Genomic DNA, 15,691 nt, shown 5'->3' with positions numbered 1-15,691 from the left:
CTATCGAAATGAACTGCCTTCTCATTTTAATTTACAAACTACATAGTTCTCTGACAATGACACCGTTTTTCTAATTACATGAATGGCAAGTACTGCACTTAGAAATTCATGTCAGAATGAGGGCCATGCTCTTTCCTGTGCCTGCATCAAGCTTTCTCATCACCAGATGGGGCACAGGATTGTTGATAGGAAGATTAGTAAGCATACTGTACATACTTGGGGTGAGGTTCATGTTTGAGGTGTATAGTACACACACAGAGAGTCCCATATTTCCCTTTCTCCATGGAACACAATTTAATCTTGTGTCCAATTCGCTCCCAAAGTTAGTGTTGAAGATTTCACTAAGAATTCCAGTATTTATTTTATTTGGAACGTGGCTGATATTTTATATTTTATGCAGCACATCAAGTGATATTGATTAGTCTCAGGTTTCCAGTTCATACATTATTCTGGGTGTGAAACATGTTCATCATGTTCAATATCTCAAACGCATGGAAAGAGACTTATCTTGGGGCTAAGAGATGTTCTTGTGTGAGCATGTGCGTGTGTGTGTCCACGTGCACGTGTGTGTGCCTGTGCTTGTTTAAGGACACGTGTGTGTATGTGTGTGTGTGTGTGTGTGTGTGTATGTGTGTGTATTTTTGTGTGAACCTGTGATTTGACAGCCTCTTGTCCTGTTTGGCTGCTTTGGGCTTTGGGGTCTCAGGAGTATTTGAAGCTCTCTGATGTCTATAAGATGTATGGGAACGGTTGCCATGACACCCAAACCACCACCTCTGCTCAGAACTGCACTCCGCTTGCCGTAGTTCCAGCACTCGTCAGCGAGGTACACTAGCTATCTCTCTCCCTCCCTCCCTCCCTCCCTCCCTCCCTCTCTCTCTCTCTCTCTCTCTCTCTCTCTCTCTCTTTCTCTCTCTTTCACTAACTAGTGTTTCCTTCCCTGTTAGCCCTGAAGGAGTTTACTCACATGTATTTTTCTATGATACGTATACGTCTGTGAATGACATTGTGATGTAATTCATATGTTTCTGAGAGTGGTGTATGCGATTTATTTGCACTTATAAGGAGCCTGAGCACGTTTCTGTGCACTTGACCTCCCGGAAAAAAACATAATTTGGCTGGCATGAAAATGGTGGTGAAAGCTGATTGATTTCTTATCACAAGGATTGTTGGTTTGTGACATGAGCAGCTGTTATTTTTTACTGTAGCTGTAGCATTATGATTCCATGTAACATGAAATTTCAAATATACACCCAGTGAGTTCTTTATTATGTATTTATTAGACTTATTTTTTAGACTTATTGGTCTTCTGGTGTTGTATTTACCTTCTGCTGAGGTTTGACGCATTGTGTGCCAGAGCTGCTCTTTTGCATACCACTGTTGTAATGCGTGCTACTGTCACCTTCCTGTCAGTTTTGACCAGTCTGGCACTCTCTCATTAACAAGGCGTTCTGCTCGGAGCACCACTGCTCACTGGATGTTTTTAGTTTTTTGCACCATTCTCTGAAAACTCTAGAGACTGTCGTCGTGCAAATCCCAGGAGATCAACAGTTTCTGAGATGCTCAAACCACCGTGTCTGGCAGAAACAATCACTCCACAGTCAAAATGACTTTCGATCACATTTATTCCTCATTCTGACATTTGGTCTGAAAAACAGCTAAACCTCTTGACCGCGTCTGCATGCTTTTATGCATTTAGTTGCTGCCACGTGATTGGCTGATTAAATATCGGCAGTGCTCACTGAGTGTATAGTACTGAGCAAAAGTTTCAGGTGTATGAAAAACTTCTGTGAAGTGAAGATGCTTTCAAAAAATAGTTTGAAAAGTTTCTAAATATTTAAAACCTATGCTATACTATAAAGAGCAGTGAGCGGTTCTGCTACTGGCTGTCTATGTAATCCCAGATGGCCTTGATCAAGTTTTTATCTGAAAAATGGTCTGTTACTTAAAGATACAATAGGTAAGATTTTTGTGTTAAAACATTGTTACAAGACCATTGTAAATCCCTTCCAATCATTGAAAAAGGCTCACTGACATGTTGACTCACCCTCTGCCTGTGTTTATAGTTTTTAGATTCGTGTTTCAAAATATACAGTTGACGGCCTGACACTGTACCAAAACATTGTATAACTGTACAATAATTCAAGCTCATCGGTTGAAAATTGGTTATAATTGCCGCAGCCAATGCCGTTTCAATGTCAGCGCATTTACAGAGAAGGGGGAGGAATAAACAGTGTTGTGGTTTGTAGGTGTTTGTTGCTGCTTGACCGTTAGAATTTCGAAATTACCTATTGTACCTTTAATATGTCATTTTATGTTATGAAATACAAACATTTCTCTGGAACATTTCATTCAAGAAGTTTGTAAATCTAAAATGTGCTATTTTCTACTGACACATGAATGCAAAAAAACAAAAAATAAATATCTAAGACCAAATTTATATTGAAAGAAATCTAGCATTTTGCCCAGTACTGTAGTACTGCTGAATGGACAATACTAATTAAACTGATTGATGCATAATGTACATGAATATGATTGTTTGATAGGCACAACAGAGTATTTGATATATGATTGATATAATACTGTTTTTAAGTGCTCTTTCCACATAGTGTCATTTTCTTCCATTAACTCTGCCATCTCATTTTCTGCCCCTCTCTCCTGCTTCCTGTCCGCCCTGCGTCTGTCCCCTTCTGTATGGCTGGGTGGGAAAGGATTACGTCACCGTCAGCCAATTAAACCAGATCTTCGGGATGCCGAAGGTCGACTCCTCCCCCACATCTCCTGTCCAATCATTCCAGTCTGTCATTTCAGACTCTGCCTTCTCCTGCCACACCCCTCCGCACGGCACCTCCCTGTCTCCCTCTGCTGAGGTGTGTTTCCCCCCCCTCTCTCCCTCCCACTCTCCGTCCCTCCCTCCCTCCCTCTTACCTGTAAAAAGGCTCCTTTGTTCTGTCCAGGTCCCCCTGCTTTCTGCTGCATGAGGTAACACAATATAAACTGCACCTGAGGGGGCCACCATGAAATTCACTCTAAAAAAACATGTTTACGATTAAGAATGAAGTTTCTGATCAACCACGAGGGTGTGGGTGATTGTTTACTGAGGTTACAGAAACGGGGGTACACTATACGTATATCCAGCTTGCTGCACTGAAGGTGGAAATGAATGTCAAAAAATGATCATCATATGGCATCTTATGTCTCTGATATGTGTTGACAAGGAACCATATTTCTCATGTGAAAATTTCATCCACTGCCATTTTTCATGTGGCTAGACTTTTTATTTCTCCATTTTAACATTCTCGTTTTTCTCTCTCCTGTTCTCCATTTTGGCTCTTTCCTCATTATTTTTCTGTATCCACCTCTCCCTGTCTCCTTATGCCTCCCTTCCTCTCTCTCCTTCTCTCTCTTTGCTCCACGCCTCCTGAACTCTCTGATGTTCCCTTGGCTGCCAGTCTCAGAGGAGTAGGCCTCACATCCCCCCTCTTGATTTAGAGCGCTGGTACCAGGAGATAATGGCTGCTGGGGAACCCAGTCAGCCCTGTCCCCCCCCTCTCCCTGCTAAGTCTTTCTCCACACGCAGGCCTGGGCAGGTAATGCACACAGGCAACTCTCTACCTCTCTCTGCTTCACTCTTTCTTATTCTCTTTCTCTCTCACTCGTTACAAAGCTTTTTCCATGCCTGGGTATGACTGAGAATTGCTCACTTCAAGTACAGGTGTCTTAAAGTTTCTACATTGTCAGTGAGACCTGGGCTTAGTTCTTTTTTCCCCCCCATTGCTCACATGTTCATTGTACTCTCATATGATCTTTTTGTTTTACCACTCCGAAGCCCATTCGGCCTCACTCGCAATGGAAAAACAAAATGGCCACAGGCTCACCCTGTCGATAAACAATCAGAAGCCCCATTCGGAGCACAGGCTTGGATGTGCCATGGATCAGATTTGTTTTGCCTGACGTCGGCAATCGTTCGATAATTTGAAATGAAATGAGTTCTACAGATGGAATTTTCTGTGGGGGGAAAACCGTGTAAGAGCAATACAGGGCTTCAGAGCTGACGCAATGTGGTTCTCATGCTGAAGAGCTTTTCTTCTTTTTTTACAACATTGCCAGAACTAATGCAATGATATTTTTCACAATATAGGAAGGTGTAGACATAGGAACTTAAAGGTGCTAGTGGGCTGAAACAGTGGTGGGAATGTCTTCAACAGTAGCTTGTCTGTTGGACCTTTCTGCAATGAAGGCAAAGTGCTCTTTTCACCGGGTAAAAAATGAGTCGGGTATTGAAAGTGTGTTTGATTTAACTTGTGACCTGTTATTCTGATCACTCTAGGTTTACCGCTCCAAAATGGACAGCGATGGCGGGTCTTCTCCACTGCACCCCAAAGCCAGTGTGGGATCTTCAGCCCAGTACAGCGCTGCTACGATGAGCCGCAGCACACCTACCAAGGTCTGCATGCTGACCACAGTGAATCACCACGCTCCTTATATAACATGAATTCAGTGCTTTTATTTGTAAAAATCTATTTATTTTTTATTATTTCTCTTTGTATAGAGAAATGTCAGAAGAGAAATATCTCCGGATTGTCAGCATTATGGTTTCATAATGCAGTTAGCATTAATATATTGCTGAGGCATGTAATAAAGAGCCTAAATTGTGTCTTGTAGGGAATTGTGTTTGAAATAGTTGAACACAGCAGACTAACCAGGCAATCAAAACAGTTAATTTAATGTACGTTTTCAACTGTTACTTAGGTTCATAAACATACTCAATTCTGCCATTGTGTCGTTATTGCAGATGGTTCTTGTTATTACTTATCATTTTATACCTAACCAGCTAGAAATGTCTACATTTACCCTGCCACTACATGTACAGAGCCCCATGACCACACCCAGCCACACTGGCAGTCTGCCCCGCAACCTGGTCTCCACTCTGCAGGACATCGAGACCAAGAGACAGCTGGCACTGCAGCAGAAAGGCAAGGACCAACTCACTGATTCACAACTCACTGTCTGTGTAACACTCACCGATTCACAACTCACTGTCTGAGTAACACTTACTGATTCACAACTCACTATCTGTGTAACACTCACTGATTCACAACTCTCTATCTGCATAACACTCACTGATTCACAACTCACTGTCTGTGTAACACTCACTGATTCACAACTCTGTCTGCGTAACACTCACTGATTCACAACTCTCTGTCTGCGTAACACTCACTGATTCACAACTCACTGTCTGTGTAACACTCACTGATTCACAACTCTGTCTGCGTAACACTCACTGATTCAAAACTCACTGTCTGTGTAACACTCACTGATTCACAACTCTGTCTGCGTAACACTCACTGATTCAAAACTCACTGTCTGTGTAACACTCACTGATTCAAAACTCTATCTGCATAACACTCACTGATTCAAAACTCACTGTCTGCATAACACTCACTAATTCACAACTCTCTATCTGAGTAACAGGCACTGATTCACAGCTCAGTGCCTGAGGAGCACTCACTCATTTCCAACTCTCTGATATAGAACTCACTGATGATTCATAACTCTGTCTCTGAGTTACGCAGAATGATACACAACCCACTGCCTCTCCGACTGGAATTGAATCCTTGGGGAAGCGTTAAGTCAGACACACCAAACACACGCCATCTAACTGATTGTTTTGTTTGTACGTCCTCTCCAAAGAGTAACCCTAAAGAACCATTTTAGCAGGACATAGAAATGCACTTGAATCCTATACTCCCTCTCTGAGCTACAGACAACCTGTTATGTTCCCACCTGTTCCATGTGTTTCCTGTCAGTTCTGTCCTCACAACCTCTACTGTAATCACCTTGTTGTTCTGTCTGTCACACTGTCACACTGTCTGTCTGTCTGTCACTCTGTGCTCTCACAGAACCCATGCCTTCCACGCCTGAATCCTCCTCCACCAGCGACAGTGTCACAGGTAGAAACTATAGTCTGGAACGGGTTTGGTTTCACCACTGCTTCGTATTCTGTCCGTTTTTAACCAGATAACCGAATAATTTCTGACGCAGAGGAGAATTCATTGCATGCATTCTCTTTCTTTCTTTTGCTTTTCTCTGAGATGTCTGTCCATCTTTATCTGACCCATGTGACATCAGAGGGAATTGTACATTCAGTCAAATTATGCTTTTGATTGGTTACCATCTGCGTTGTAGTGCTTTGGATGTTGCTGTTGAGAAGCTTTGGTGATGGTAACTCATGCATTTTTGCTTTTTTCACATGTACATACATGGATTACTATGTATGTGTGAGGCATGACTATGCAGACTACTGTAACTTATTGCAGTGCAGTAGAGTAACCGTTCATTGTGATCATTATGCCGTGTACACATCTGAAGCTGTTTAGCATGCATTTGTGGATGCTTGCTGTTGTGCCTTTGTTTTTATTGCCTTTTCACAGTTGACTCTGCAGATATGGGCCCGTGTGTTCATATTAACCGGAAGAGAAATGTTATTTTTTTCATCTGCTTGTGTCTGTGTATGAGAGAGAGTGTGTGGGTGTGTGAAAGAGACAGAGAGAGACAGAGAGAGAATGCCTACATTTTGATTCGGTAGGCATTAACCTGCACATGGCTGCATAACTTTAATGCTGGGGAAAGATGGTGGTTTGGAGTACTGTGTGAGGGCCTTAAGAGGAACAGGAACTGCAGCTGGGAAGGTGGAGGGGCTTGTGATGGAGGGCATTTGGCTTGAAATGCACCTGGGGTCAGCGGGTGAGGGGTCATCGGACAGGACGTTTGCTGGCGTGGGAGGGCTCTTGAGCCCGGTGGTGTAGGTGTGACATCACAGCGCCCTCTCTCCTCCAGGCCAGCAGGTGATCGAGGAGCAGAGGAGGAGGCTGGCGGAGCTGAAGCAGAAGGCCGCAGTGGAGGCCCAGTGCCAGTGGGAGGCGCTGCGGGGCTCGCAGACGCAGCTGAACGCCACGTTCCCCCCCGCCGGGCCTCCCATGGTGCACCACTCCATCCTGCACCACCAGCCCCCTCCGGCCGGGGAGCGGGCCTACGACACCCTCAGCCTGGAGAGCTCCGACAGCATGGACACCAGCGTCTCCACCGGCAACTCCGCCTGTTCCCCCGACAACATGTCCAGGTCAGCGGCGGTTACGAAAGCGCACTAATGAGCTGAGGAAATTGGTTTTTCCCCTCTTTATTAAACGAGCGCGGGGAAGTCATTTCCTCCGCCGTGTTTACCGGCGGGAGCGGTTTCCCGGTTTTTGTTTTGTTTGCTTTAAAATGGCTCAGCGCGCTAATTGTGTAAATAAACGCGCGCCCGTCTCTGCAGTGCTAGCGGAATGGAGGCCCTGCAGATCGAGGAGATGGAGAAGATGCTGAGAGAGGCCCAGCTGGAGAAGGCCAAGCTGATCGAGACACGAGTGAGTTTCGGTAGCTTCATCATCACAGTACCTAACGTTACAGGCATTTTGCAGGTGCTCTTATCCAGAGAGACGGACAACGCAAAGAGCATAAGCGGGTTGAAGTGCGCTGAAAGCCCTAGCGGGAAGTGCAGTTCCAAGTGTGAGAAGTGGCAACATAGATAAGAACTTGGACCCTGAACTTGTGGTCCTCACTCCTGGTCCTGGAGAACCGCAAGGTTCTGGCTTTTGCTGTTCCTTGGCAATTAATTTATCAATTAAAGCAGTTAATTACACAGCTAACTCGCCTCACCTGGTTTCTTGGCTCTGAAATGATTATTATTATATTATCTAATATTATGCTGAAAACTAAAACCAGCACGCCCTATGGCTATCCAGGACCAGGAGTAAGGATCACTGCTGTGAGTCCTGGGGAACATTAAGCTAGCGCTAACCTTCATAGCCTGCATGCCCAGGCATCACAGAGCCATCTGAGCAATGACAGTGTGGAGGCCCAGGGCTTCAGTGGGAGGGGTCTCTGAGGTAACGGCAGATTTCTGTGATTGGTCCAGGAGAAGGAGACGCAGGCGCGGAGGCAGATGCTGGAGGAGGAGCGGAGGAGGCGCGAGGAGGCGGAGAAACGGCTGCAGGACGAGACGGTGCACAGGCAGCAGCTGGTGGAGAAGGAGGTGAAGATGAGGGCCAAGAACTTCTCACAGGTCAGGAGCCTGTCTGAGCCACCGTCCTGCCCATCTCAGATATACCAATCACAGCCATGCCCATTTCAGTTACACTAATCACAGCCATGCCCTCCTCAGATACACCAATCACAGCCATGCCCATTTCAGTTACACTAATCACAGCCATGCCCTCCTCAGATACACCAATCACAGCCATGCCCATTTCAGTTACACTAATCACAGCCATGCCCTCCTCAGATACACCAATCACAGCCATGCCCTCCTCAGATACACCAATCACAGCCATGCCCATTTCAGTTACACTAATCACAGCCATGCCCATCTCAGATACACCAATCACAGCCATGCCCTCCTCAGATACACCAATCACAGCCAAGCCCATTTCAGTTACACTAATCACAGCCATGCGCATCTCAGATACACAAATCACAGCCATGCCCATTTCAGTTACACTAATCACTGTCCTGCCCATCTCAATTACTTCTGTCCCAGCCACATTCATCTCAGATACACCAATCACAGCCTTGCCCTCCTCAGATACACCAATCACAGCCAAGCCCTCCTCAGATACACCAATCACAGCCAAGCCCTCCTCAGATACGCCAGTCACAGCCAAGCCCTCCTCAGATACACCAATCACAGCCAAGCCCTCCTCAGATACACCAATCACAGCCAAGCCCTCCTCAGATACACCAAACGCAGCCATGCCCACCTCGGATACACCAATCACAGCCAAGCCCTCCTCAGATACACCAATCGCAGCCATGCCCACCTTGGATACACCATTCGCAGCCATTCTCACCTTGCATACACCAATCACAGCCATGCCCATCTCGGATACACCAATCACGGCCATGCTCACCTTGGATACACCAATCACAGCCATGCCCATCTCCGTTCCACCTATCACAGCCATGCCCATACAATTTACATCAGCCCAGTTGTACATTATGTGAAAAATAACTAGCTATAAAGCTTGTTCACAAAAAAATAACAAAATAAAAGCTGAGTGAACAGCGATGTGTACACAGAGCTCTTGTGGATTTTTCACACCGCTCTGCACCCTGTATCCATCGACACATTTTATAAAATACATCACACGATCTGTTGTGTGTTTTATTTTTCAAACAGGCTCGTCCCATGACACGGTACCTGCCCATCCGCAAGGAGGAGTTCGACCTGCGCTGCCACATCGAGTCCTCCGGGCACAACGTGGACACCTGCTACCAGGTCATCCTCACCGAGAAGATGTGCAAGGGCTACCTGGTCAAGATGGGCGGCAAGATCAAGTCCTGGAAGAAGCGCTGGTTTGTCTTCGACCGCCTCCGGAGGACCTTCTCCTACTACGTGGGTAAGGCTCCCTGACTCTTCTTCTTCTTCTTCTTCTTCTCTCGTGGCTGATGCAACCCTCTGGTACTGCTGGAGCACCGACTCCAGCACTGCCTTCGGAAGGAGCTCGAGGTCTCGGGGTTTTGAATGATGCGCTGCAGCTCTACCAAGACCCGACTTCAAAACTGTCTTCCCCCCCAAACCCAGTACGGTTATAGGATTGTGAGAGTTTAAAGCCCCGCATTCTGTTTGCCTGTAGTGTACGGGCCTCCTCCTCTTCATTGGGTATGATATCTGACGATGGTGATGAAATACGCTGCAATGCTATCGCTGCAGCGTACGCTTCGCGAGAGGAGCCATTCCTGGCGCACTTGACATATCATAGCGGCGGAGACACAACAGTTACTGGCTTTTTCGGCAGTAATGAAACGGCATGCGGAAACAAAAGATAGCGAGGATTACACAGATCCTTTAATAAGTCGCGCTCCACCTCTGCCGTGCCCTTTTTTGATGTGGAGAGGAGAAACATACAGTGGATGGCGTTTTATCGACATCAAATGGTCTTATCTCGGAGTTGGGGGTTTAGAAAGACGGGAAGCTCGGAATATGGGTTTTATTCAACCGCTAGTTCTGCGCGCAGACTTCTATTAAGCGCCTGCATAATTAAAATAATTTCTTTAATGATTTTCAAAAAATTATAATTACGGGAGGAGGCCTACATTAAAAAGCCTTCTTTCGTAGGGTAGCGCCACGCCAAGTCTGGAAGTGCCTTAAAGCAGTTTTTAAATGTATTTTTTTGAAAATAATAATTACTCTGGGTCTGTGTTGTGGATTAGACGTGCTTCTGAATGAAAACAAAATATTCTGCCCTCTCTATTCTGCCCTCTCTCCAGACAAGCATGAGACCAAGCTGAAGGGAGTGATCTACTTCCAGGCTATCGAGGAGGTGTATTACGACCACCTGCGCAGTGCCACTAAGGTACGCTGCACCCCTCTGCCCTCCACCACACAGGACCTCCTGTTCCTCCTGTCCTCCCCTGAGAATGAAGCGCACAGTGCTGAGTGATGCCTTCTGCTTTACTCAAAGGGCCTCTGTGTGTCTGTGTGCGAGAGAGAGTGAGTGAGTGTGTGTGTGAGAGAGTGAGTGTGTGTGTGTGAGAGAGTGAGTGTGTGTGTGAGAGAGAGTGTGTGTGTGTGTGTGTGTGTGTGTGTGTGTGTGCGTGTGTGCGTGTGTGCGTGTGTGCGTGTGTGCGTGCGTGCGTGCGTGCGTGCGTGCGTGCGTGCGTGCGTGCGTGCGTGCGTGTTTGTGTTTGTGTGCGCGTGTGTGCGTGTGTTTGTGCGTGTGTTTTCATCTAAGAGGCTGATGGATTTTTACCTCTTACCTCTGAACATCTGATTTTTTTAAAGTGAAACATTCATTCAGCACTCATGCATTTTCATACATATATCATTCACTTTGCATAACAAAGGCCTTCTTTATTTAATATATTTTTATGTTGTGTTTTTAAGTTGTGTGTCTACATTTAAAATATGTTTGTGTCATTTTTTTTTAACTTTATTCTCAGTTGCAAAAGTATCCCATGTCATTCTCTTTTTTTCCATTTTTCCTTTTTCACCTCTTCTCTCTACTTTTACTCCGGCTGGCTGCTTCACAGAAAGGATTTTTCAACCTCAGTTTGGCCAATGTATGTATTTGTGTGTGTGTATGTGTGTGTTTGCATGTGTGTGTGTGTGTGTGTGTGTGTGTGTCCCTGACTTCCCTCCCCTGCATGTCCCTCCATACTCATAATTTCCTAGTCTCCTTCTCTAACTGCCAAACTTTAATGGGTGAGGAAACAACAGTGTAGCCTTCAACAGTGCAGACAAATGCATTTACAAGTGCATGCTCCTGCCATACAACTTCATTCATTTAATAAGGTCTTTTGTGTCTCATCCCAAATTTATTTCCCTGTTGTTTTCTAATTTTATAAATTTAGTTTTAGGAGGTACCGAGTAAGCCTTTTCCCATTTGAGACCCATTAACAGGCAGGATATTACAATATGGCTTTAACACATTTTGTTGCAAAATATGTTAGGGCTGTTTTAAAAAATTTATAATTTTCCCATTAGTTAAATTTAAACCTGTCAATGAAATATATGCAGTACTGTGCAAAAGGCTTAGGCACCCTACATTTTTTTAAATGTATATATGTTTTTGTTTGTTTTCGGGATCAGCGAGTCAAACTAATTTTCCAAAATATTTAATGTTACAGTGCAATTTTTGCTTTTTAAAAAATAAAGTATAATATTTGGTAATATACCACTTTACAGATTAAAAAACCTGATCGAGTCTGGAATTTGCAGAACAACTGTGGCAAGTTCTTGAAATATGTTTGGAACAACATATTGTACCTAAGAGAATTGATGCAATTTTAAAAGCGGAGGGTGGTCACAACAAATATGGACTTCATGTTGTTTTTGCCTGTTCACGATATTCAGAACAGTTAATGAAATTCTTTTTGTTTTAATGTTTTTTTTCCAACATCCGTCATAATTACAGTACAGTACAGTACAGTAGTATATATAGTTATTCTCATTCTTATTACAGAGAAGCGTCAGTATAGCAGGCAAGTGTGAGTGTGTGTGTCTGTGTCTGTGTGAGTGTGTGTGTCTGTGTCTGTGTCTGTGTGAGTGTGTGTTTTTCACTCTGATCCATTTCCCCCTAGCACATCTCTGATCTTCTACCTCCTCAGTTCCGTAGAGAGGTGTGTCTCCTTTACTAACTGTGTGCAGTCTGTTCTTCTCACACACACACACATAAACACACACACACACACACACACACACACACACACATACACACACACACACACACACACACACACACACACACACACACACACACACACACACACACACAGTCTCCTCACTCAGTAACTGTGTGCAGTCTGTTCTTCTCACACACACTCACACACACACACACACACACTCAGTAACTGTGTGCAGTGTGCAGATAACATCAGCATGCACGCTCTATTCCGTCCACGTCACAGCGGAATCAACAGCACCCTTCAAGCTCTTCTGCTCAAGTGTTTCAGTGCATAAGTTCAAGCAGAGTCTGTATCCGTAATATTCAAATACTATTTACTGTAGAAGAGCTTTCGTGGGCCGCAGACAGAAGCTGACTGGAATAGGCTCCGGGGGAAGACTAAGTTCAGCTTTGACACTCTGCTTTGTCCTTTCCATTTCAGAGTCCCAACCCTTCTCTGACGTTCTGTGTGAAGACGCACGACCGGCTGTACTACATGGTGGCTCCGTCGCCCGAGGCCATGAGGATATGGATGGACGTCATAGTAACAGGAGCTGAGGGCTACACGCAGTTCATGAACTAAAGCAGACATGGGCGCCATTTTGAAAATCTCGGTAACGGACAGTTCCAGCAGGGAGTTACCTGACACCATCGCTTCATTACTAGGACCTAAACTCCCACTTCTGGGAAAAGCCTTTAATTAGTTACTTTTATTAGATTTTTTTTTTTAACCTATACTTTCATTATAGACTTTTTCTTTGCCACGTTTTCTACATGATTCAGCATGGATGAAAAAGGGAGTTCTGGAAGGACAGAAACAAAATGATACCAAAATTCTCGACTTTGCAGCTTAAAACACAGCCTTGCTTTTATTGCCAATGGAGAGATTGTTTTTTTTAATTTCTTTTTTTAACAGTTCCATGATGAAAGGACCCATTTTTGTGTACGGCTGACTTTAATGCTTTTGAAGTGTAATGACACTGCATTATTTAAACTTCAGCTACAGGCCACTGGAGGCCAGCCAATCTGAAGTGCTTTTTCAGACGCCCACTTTGACATGCAATTCACAGGCGGGGAATCTGTTGTGAGGTCTGGGTCGGTATCCATTGGAATTGTCACATCAGCAAAGATTTATTTTCCAATAAATACAAACGTGAGTTTTTACTGGAACGCCAACCAACATAAACATATCTGTGTAGACAAATCCAGGACAATTTCCACCAAAGATCTTCTGTGCCAGCAGCGCAAGAGGGGGCCTGTTTCCCCTTTATGGTTCTTTTTTTAATTTAAGAAAGGTCTCCGTTGGAACCCGCTGAATCGGATCCACACTGTGTTTTTCTGAGGATGTTGCCAACAAATTAATTCAAAGGTGCAAAATACACACACACACACACACACACACACACACACACAGGCATGTGTACATGCACACCTGCATGCCTGCACGCATGTGCGCTTCAAACACGTATGATCCGTGTGCCACGTTGTGACATCTATACCTTTATCCCCAACACAGAGCAGCCATTCCATCACTGCCAGCCTACGACAAGAGCTACTAAAGACACAACATAACTAACTATAATGATGCAATTCATTCTCTCTTGAAACTAATATGTGCCTTCATATGTATTTATTATTCCAGGTATTTGACTTTAAAGCTTGTGGGAAAACTATCCTATATATCATCTGTGAGCGTGTATGTGTGTATGTGCGAGTGTATGTGCGTGTATGTGTGTATACGTGTGCCTGTGCATGTGCGCGTGTCTATGTGCGTGTATGCGCGTGCCTGTGCATGTGCGTGTGTATGTGCGTGTATGTGCATGTGCGTGTGTATGTGTGTGTCTATGTGCGTGTATGCGCATGCCTGTGCACATGCGCATGTGCTTGCTGGTGTGTGTGTATGTATATGTATATGTATATATATATATATATATTTCTTTTTTGTAATTTCAATATTATTGAAGGGAGATTTGCACAAGGTCCGGGAAAGTTAACAGTCTTACGGCTACTGTTTAATTACAGTGTAATAGTGGGACACTCGGACAGGAATCTCTGATTTTTATTAAAGCCCGGGTATCGAATTAAAAGCAAACCAGTCTATCCTAGTGTTTGCTGTGCAGTGATCCGTCTGTAAGGTAACCGTGTCCAAGGGAAGATCCACGGAACACTGGAAAGGAACTCAAACGACCAGATCTACAGTATCTAGGTGTTCATAATGACCAGGACCTGTGTGCTGACAGACCGTAACATCATGTCCGTAGCACTGACCGACCTACCAGTGGTTTTAGTCATGTGTCTGGTGTCCAGCTGGTGCATGTAGACCCTTGGGGATCAGTAGACTGTGTTTGACATTATTGTAACAGTTCAGTATTGTAGCTAATGTGAATAAAAGGATCAATGATCGATCTCCAGAAGAAACGATGCAAACATATCAACATAGGTTTGGTTTTGAGTGACTTTGGTCACCAGAGCGACCAATGAAAAGCAACCAATGAAAACGTCCCTCTGATTTTTGTGTTCTGACATGTACACCTCACATGCTCATTCAAGTTCATTTAGTTCATATAACTCTTCTCACTTTATACAAAAGTATTTAACTATAAACCATACATGCTATGACACTACAGGCTGCAGAACTATTTTGAGAATCAGGAATGCACCACTGTCTCTTTTCTATACGTGCATTCATCTGGTTGGAAAATAATACGTGCACAAATGTACCTTCACTTTGTTGTAGTCATGTGCTATTGTTGCATTAGGCAATGTCTAATGTCTTTTTTTGCCCACCGTTTCCTCTCTGTTCCTCGGTTTCATTCTCTCTCAACCCCTCTCTGTCTCTCCCTGCTATCATAGTCCCGCTACACCATTCACTCACACTCTCACACATACAGACACACACACATACATACACTCTCACATGTACAGATACACACACACACACTCACACTCTCACACATACAGACACACACACATACATACTCACATACTCATACGGACACACATACTCACATGTACACACATAGACACACACACTCACACATGTACACACACAACACACACACACACGCATATGCACATACTCACACGTACGTACACACACGCATACTCACACACATACATGTATGCACACACTCGCACATACACACACACACACACACTTATGCACACACACTCTGGACCATGTTACATGAATGGTACTTCTTTGCCTCACACCCTTACATCTGTGGACTATGTGGGGCTCATCACGCCAATTAAAAAGGAAATCTTTACCAAGGTGTCTTTTTGGTGTTTTTTTGTGTAGTGTTCAGTGAGGACAGTAGCCAGGGTCAGTGAAAGTTTGTGACAGTTTTCCAGATGCGTGATGTGAGCCCTTATGTACAGGACATATGTATTATTTGAACAGCTGTATGTGTGTCTGCATACCAGGGTTGTGGACATCTCCATATCAGTTGAGGAAATTAAGTGAAATGCAATTGATACATTGAAAA

The 15,691-nt window shown here is 44.4% G+C and overlaps 1 protein-coding gene across 3 annotated transcripts in view; it reads left to right on the top strand.

The window, feature by feature from the left end:
• Positions 1 to 15,472, top strand: part of phldb1b (pleckstrin homology-like domain, family B, member 1b) — a 58,733-nt gene extending 43,261 nt beyond the window's left edge. Inside the window, exons 14-27 of one of the 3 annotated variants that reach the window (XM_061217157.1) lie at positions 707 to 826; positions 2,712 to 2,870; positions 3,453 to 3,590; positions 4,331 to 4,447; positions 4,874 to 4,976; positions 5,904 to 5,954; positions 6,841 to 7,123; positions 7,316 to 7,406; positions 7,958 to 8,104; positions 9,218 to 9,437; positions 10,309 to 10,394; positions 11,071 to 11,100; positions 12,121 to 12,159; positions 12,646 to 15,472. In XM_061217157.1, coding sequence (XP_061073141.1) covers positions 707 to 826; positions 2,712 to 2,870; positions 3,453 to 3,590; positions 4,331 to 4,447; positions 4,874 to 4,976; positions 5,904 to 5,954; positions 6,841 to 7,123; positions 7,316 to 7,406; positions 7,958 to 8,104; positions 9,218 to 9,437; positions 10,309 to 10,394; positions 11,071 to 11,100; positions 12,121 to 12,159; positions 12,646 to 12,786 — 1,725 coding nt within the window. In that variant the 3' untranslated portion in view covers positions 12,787 to 15,472. The remainder of the gene's footprint in view (positions 1 to 706; positions 827 to 2,711; positions 2,871 to 3,452; positions 3,591 to 4,330; positions 4,448 to 4,873; positions 4,977 to 5,903; positions 5,955 to 6,840; positions 7,124 to 7,315; positions 7,407 to 7,957; positions 8,105 to 9,217; positions 9,438 to 10,308; positions 10,395 to 11,070; positions 11,101 to 12,120; positions 12,160 to 12,645) is intronic. The other 2 variants (XM_061217158.1, XM_061217159.1) reach the window with 2 other exon arrangements.
• Positions 15,473 to 15,691: the final 219 nt, after the last annotated feature.

This window comes from Conger conger, chromosome 13 (genome assembly GCF_963514075.1).
Source record: "Conger conger chromosome 13, fConCon1.1, whole genome shotgun sequence".
NCBI classification, from domain to species: Eukaryota; Metazoa; Chordata; class Actinopteri; order Anguilliformes; family Congridae; genus Conger; species Conger conger.
Note: the sequence above shows the minus strand (reverse complement) of the source record. Positions and strands in the feature narration are given on the sequence as shown.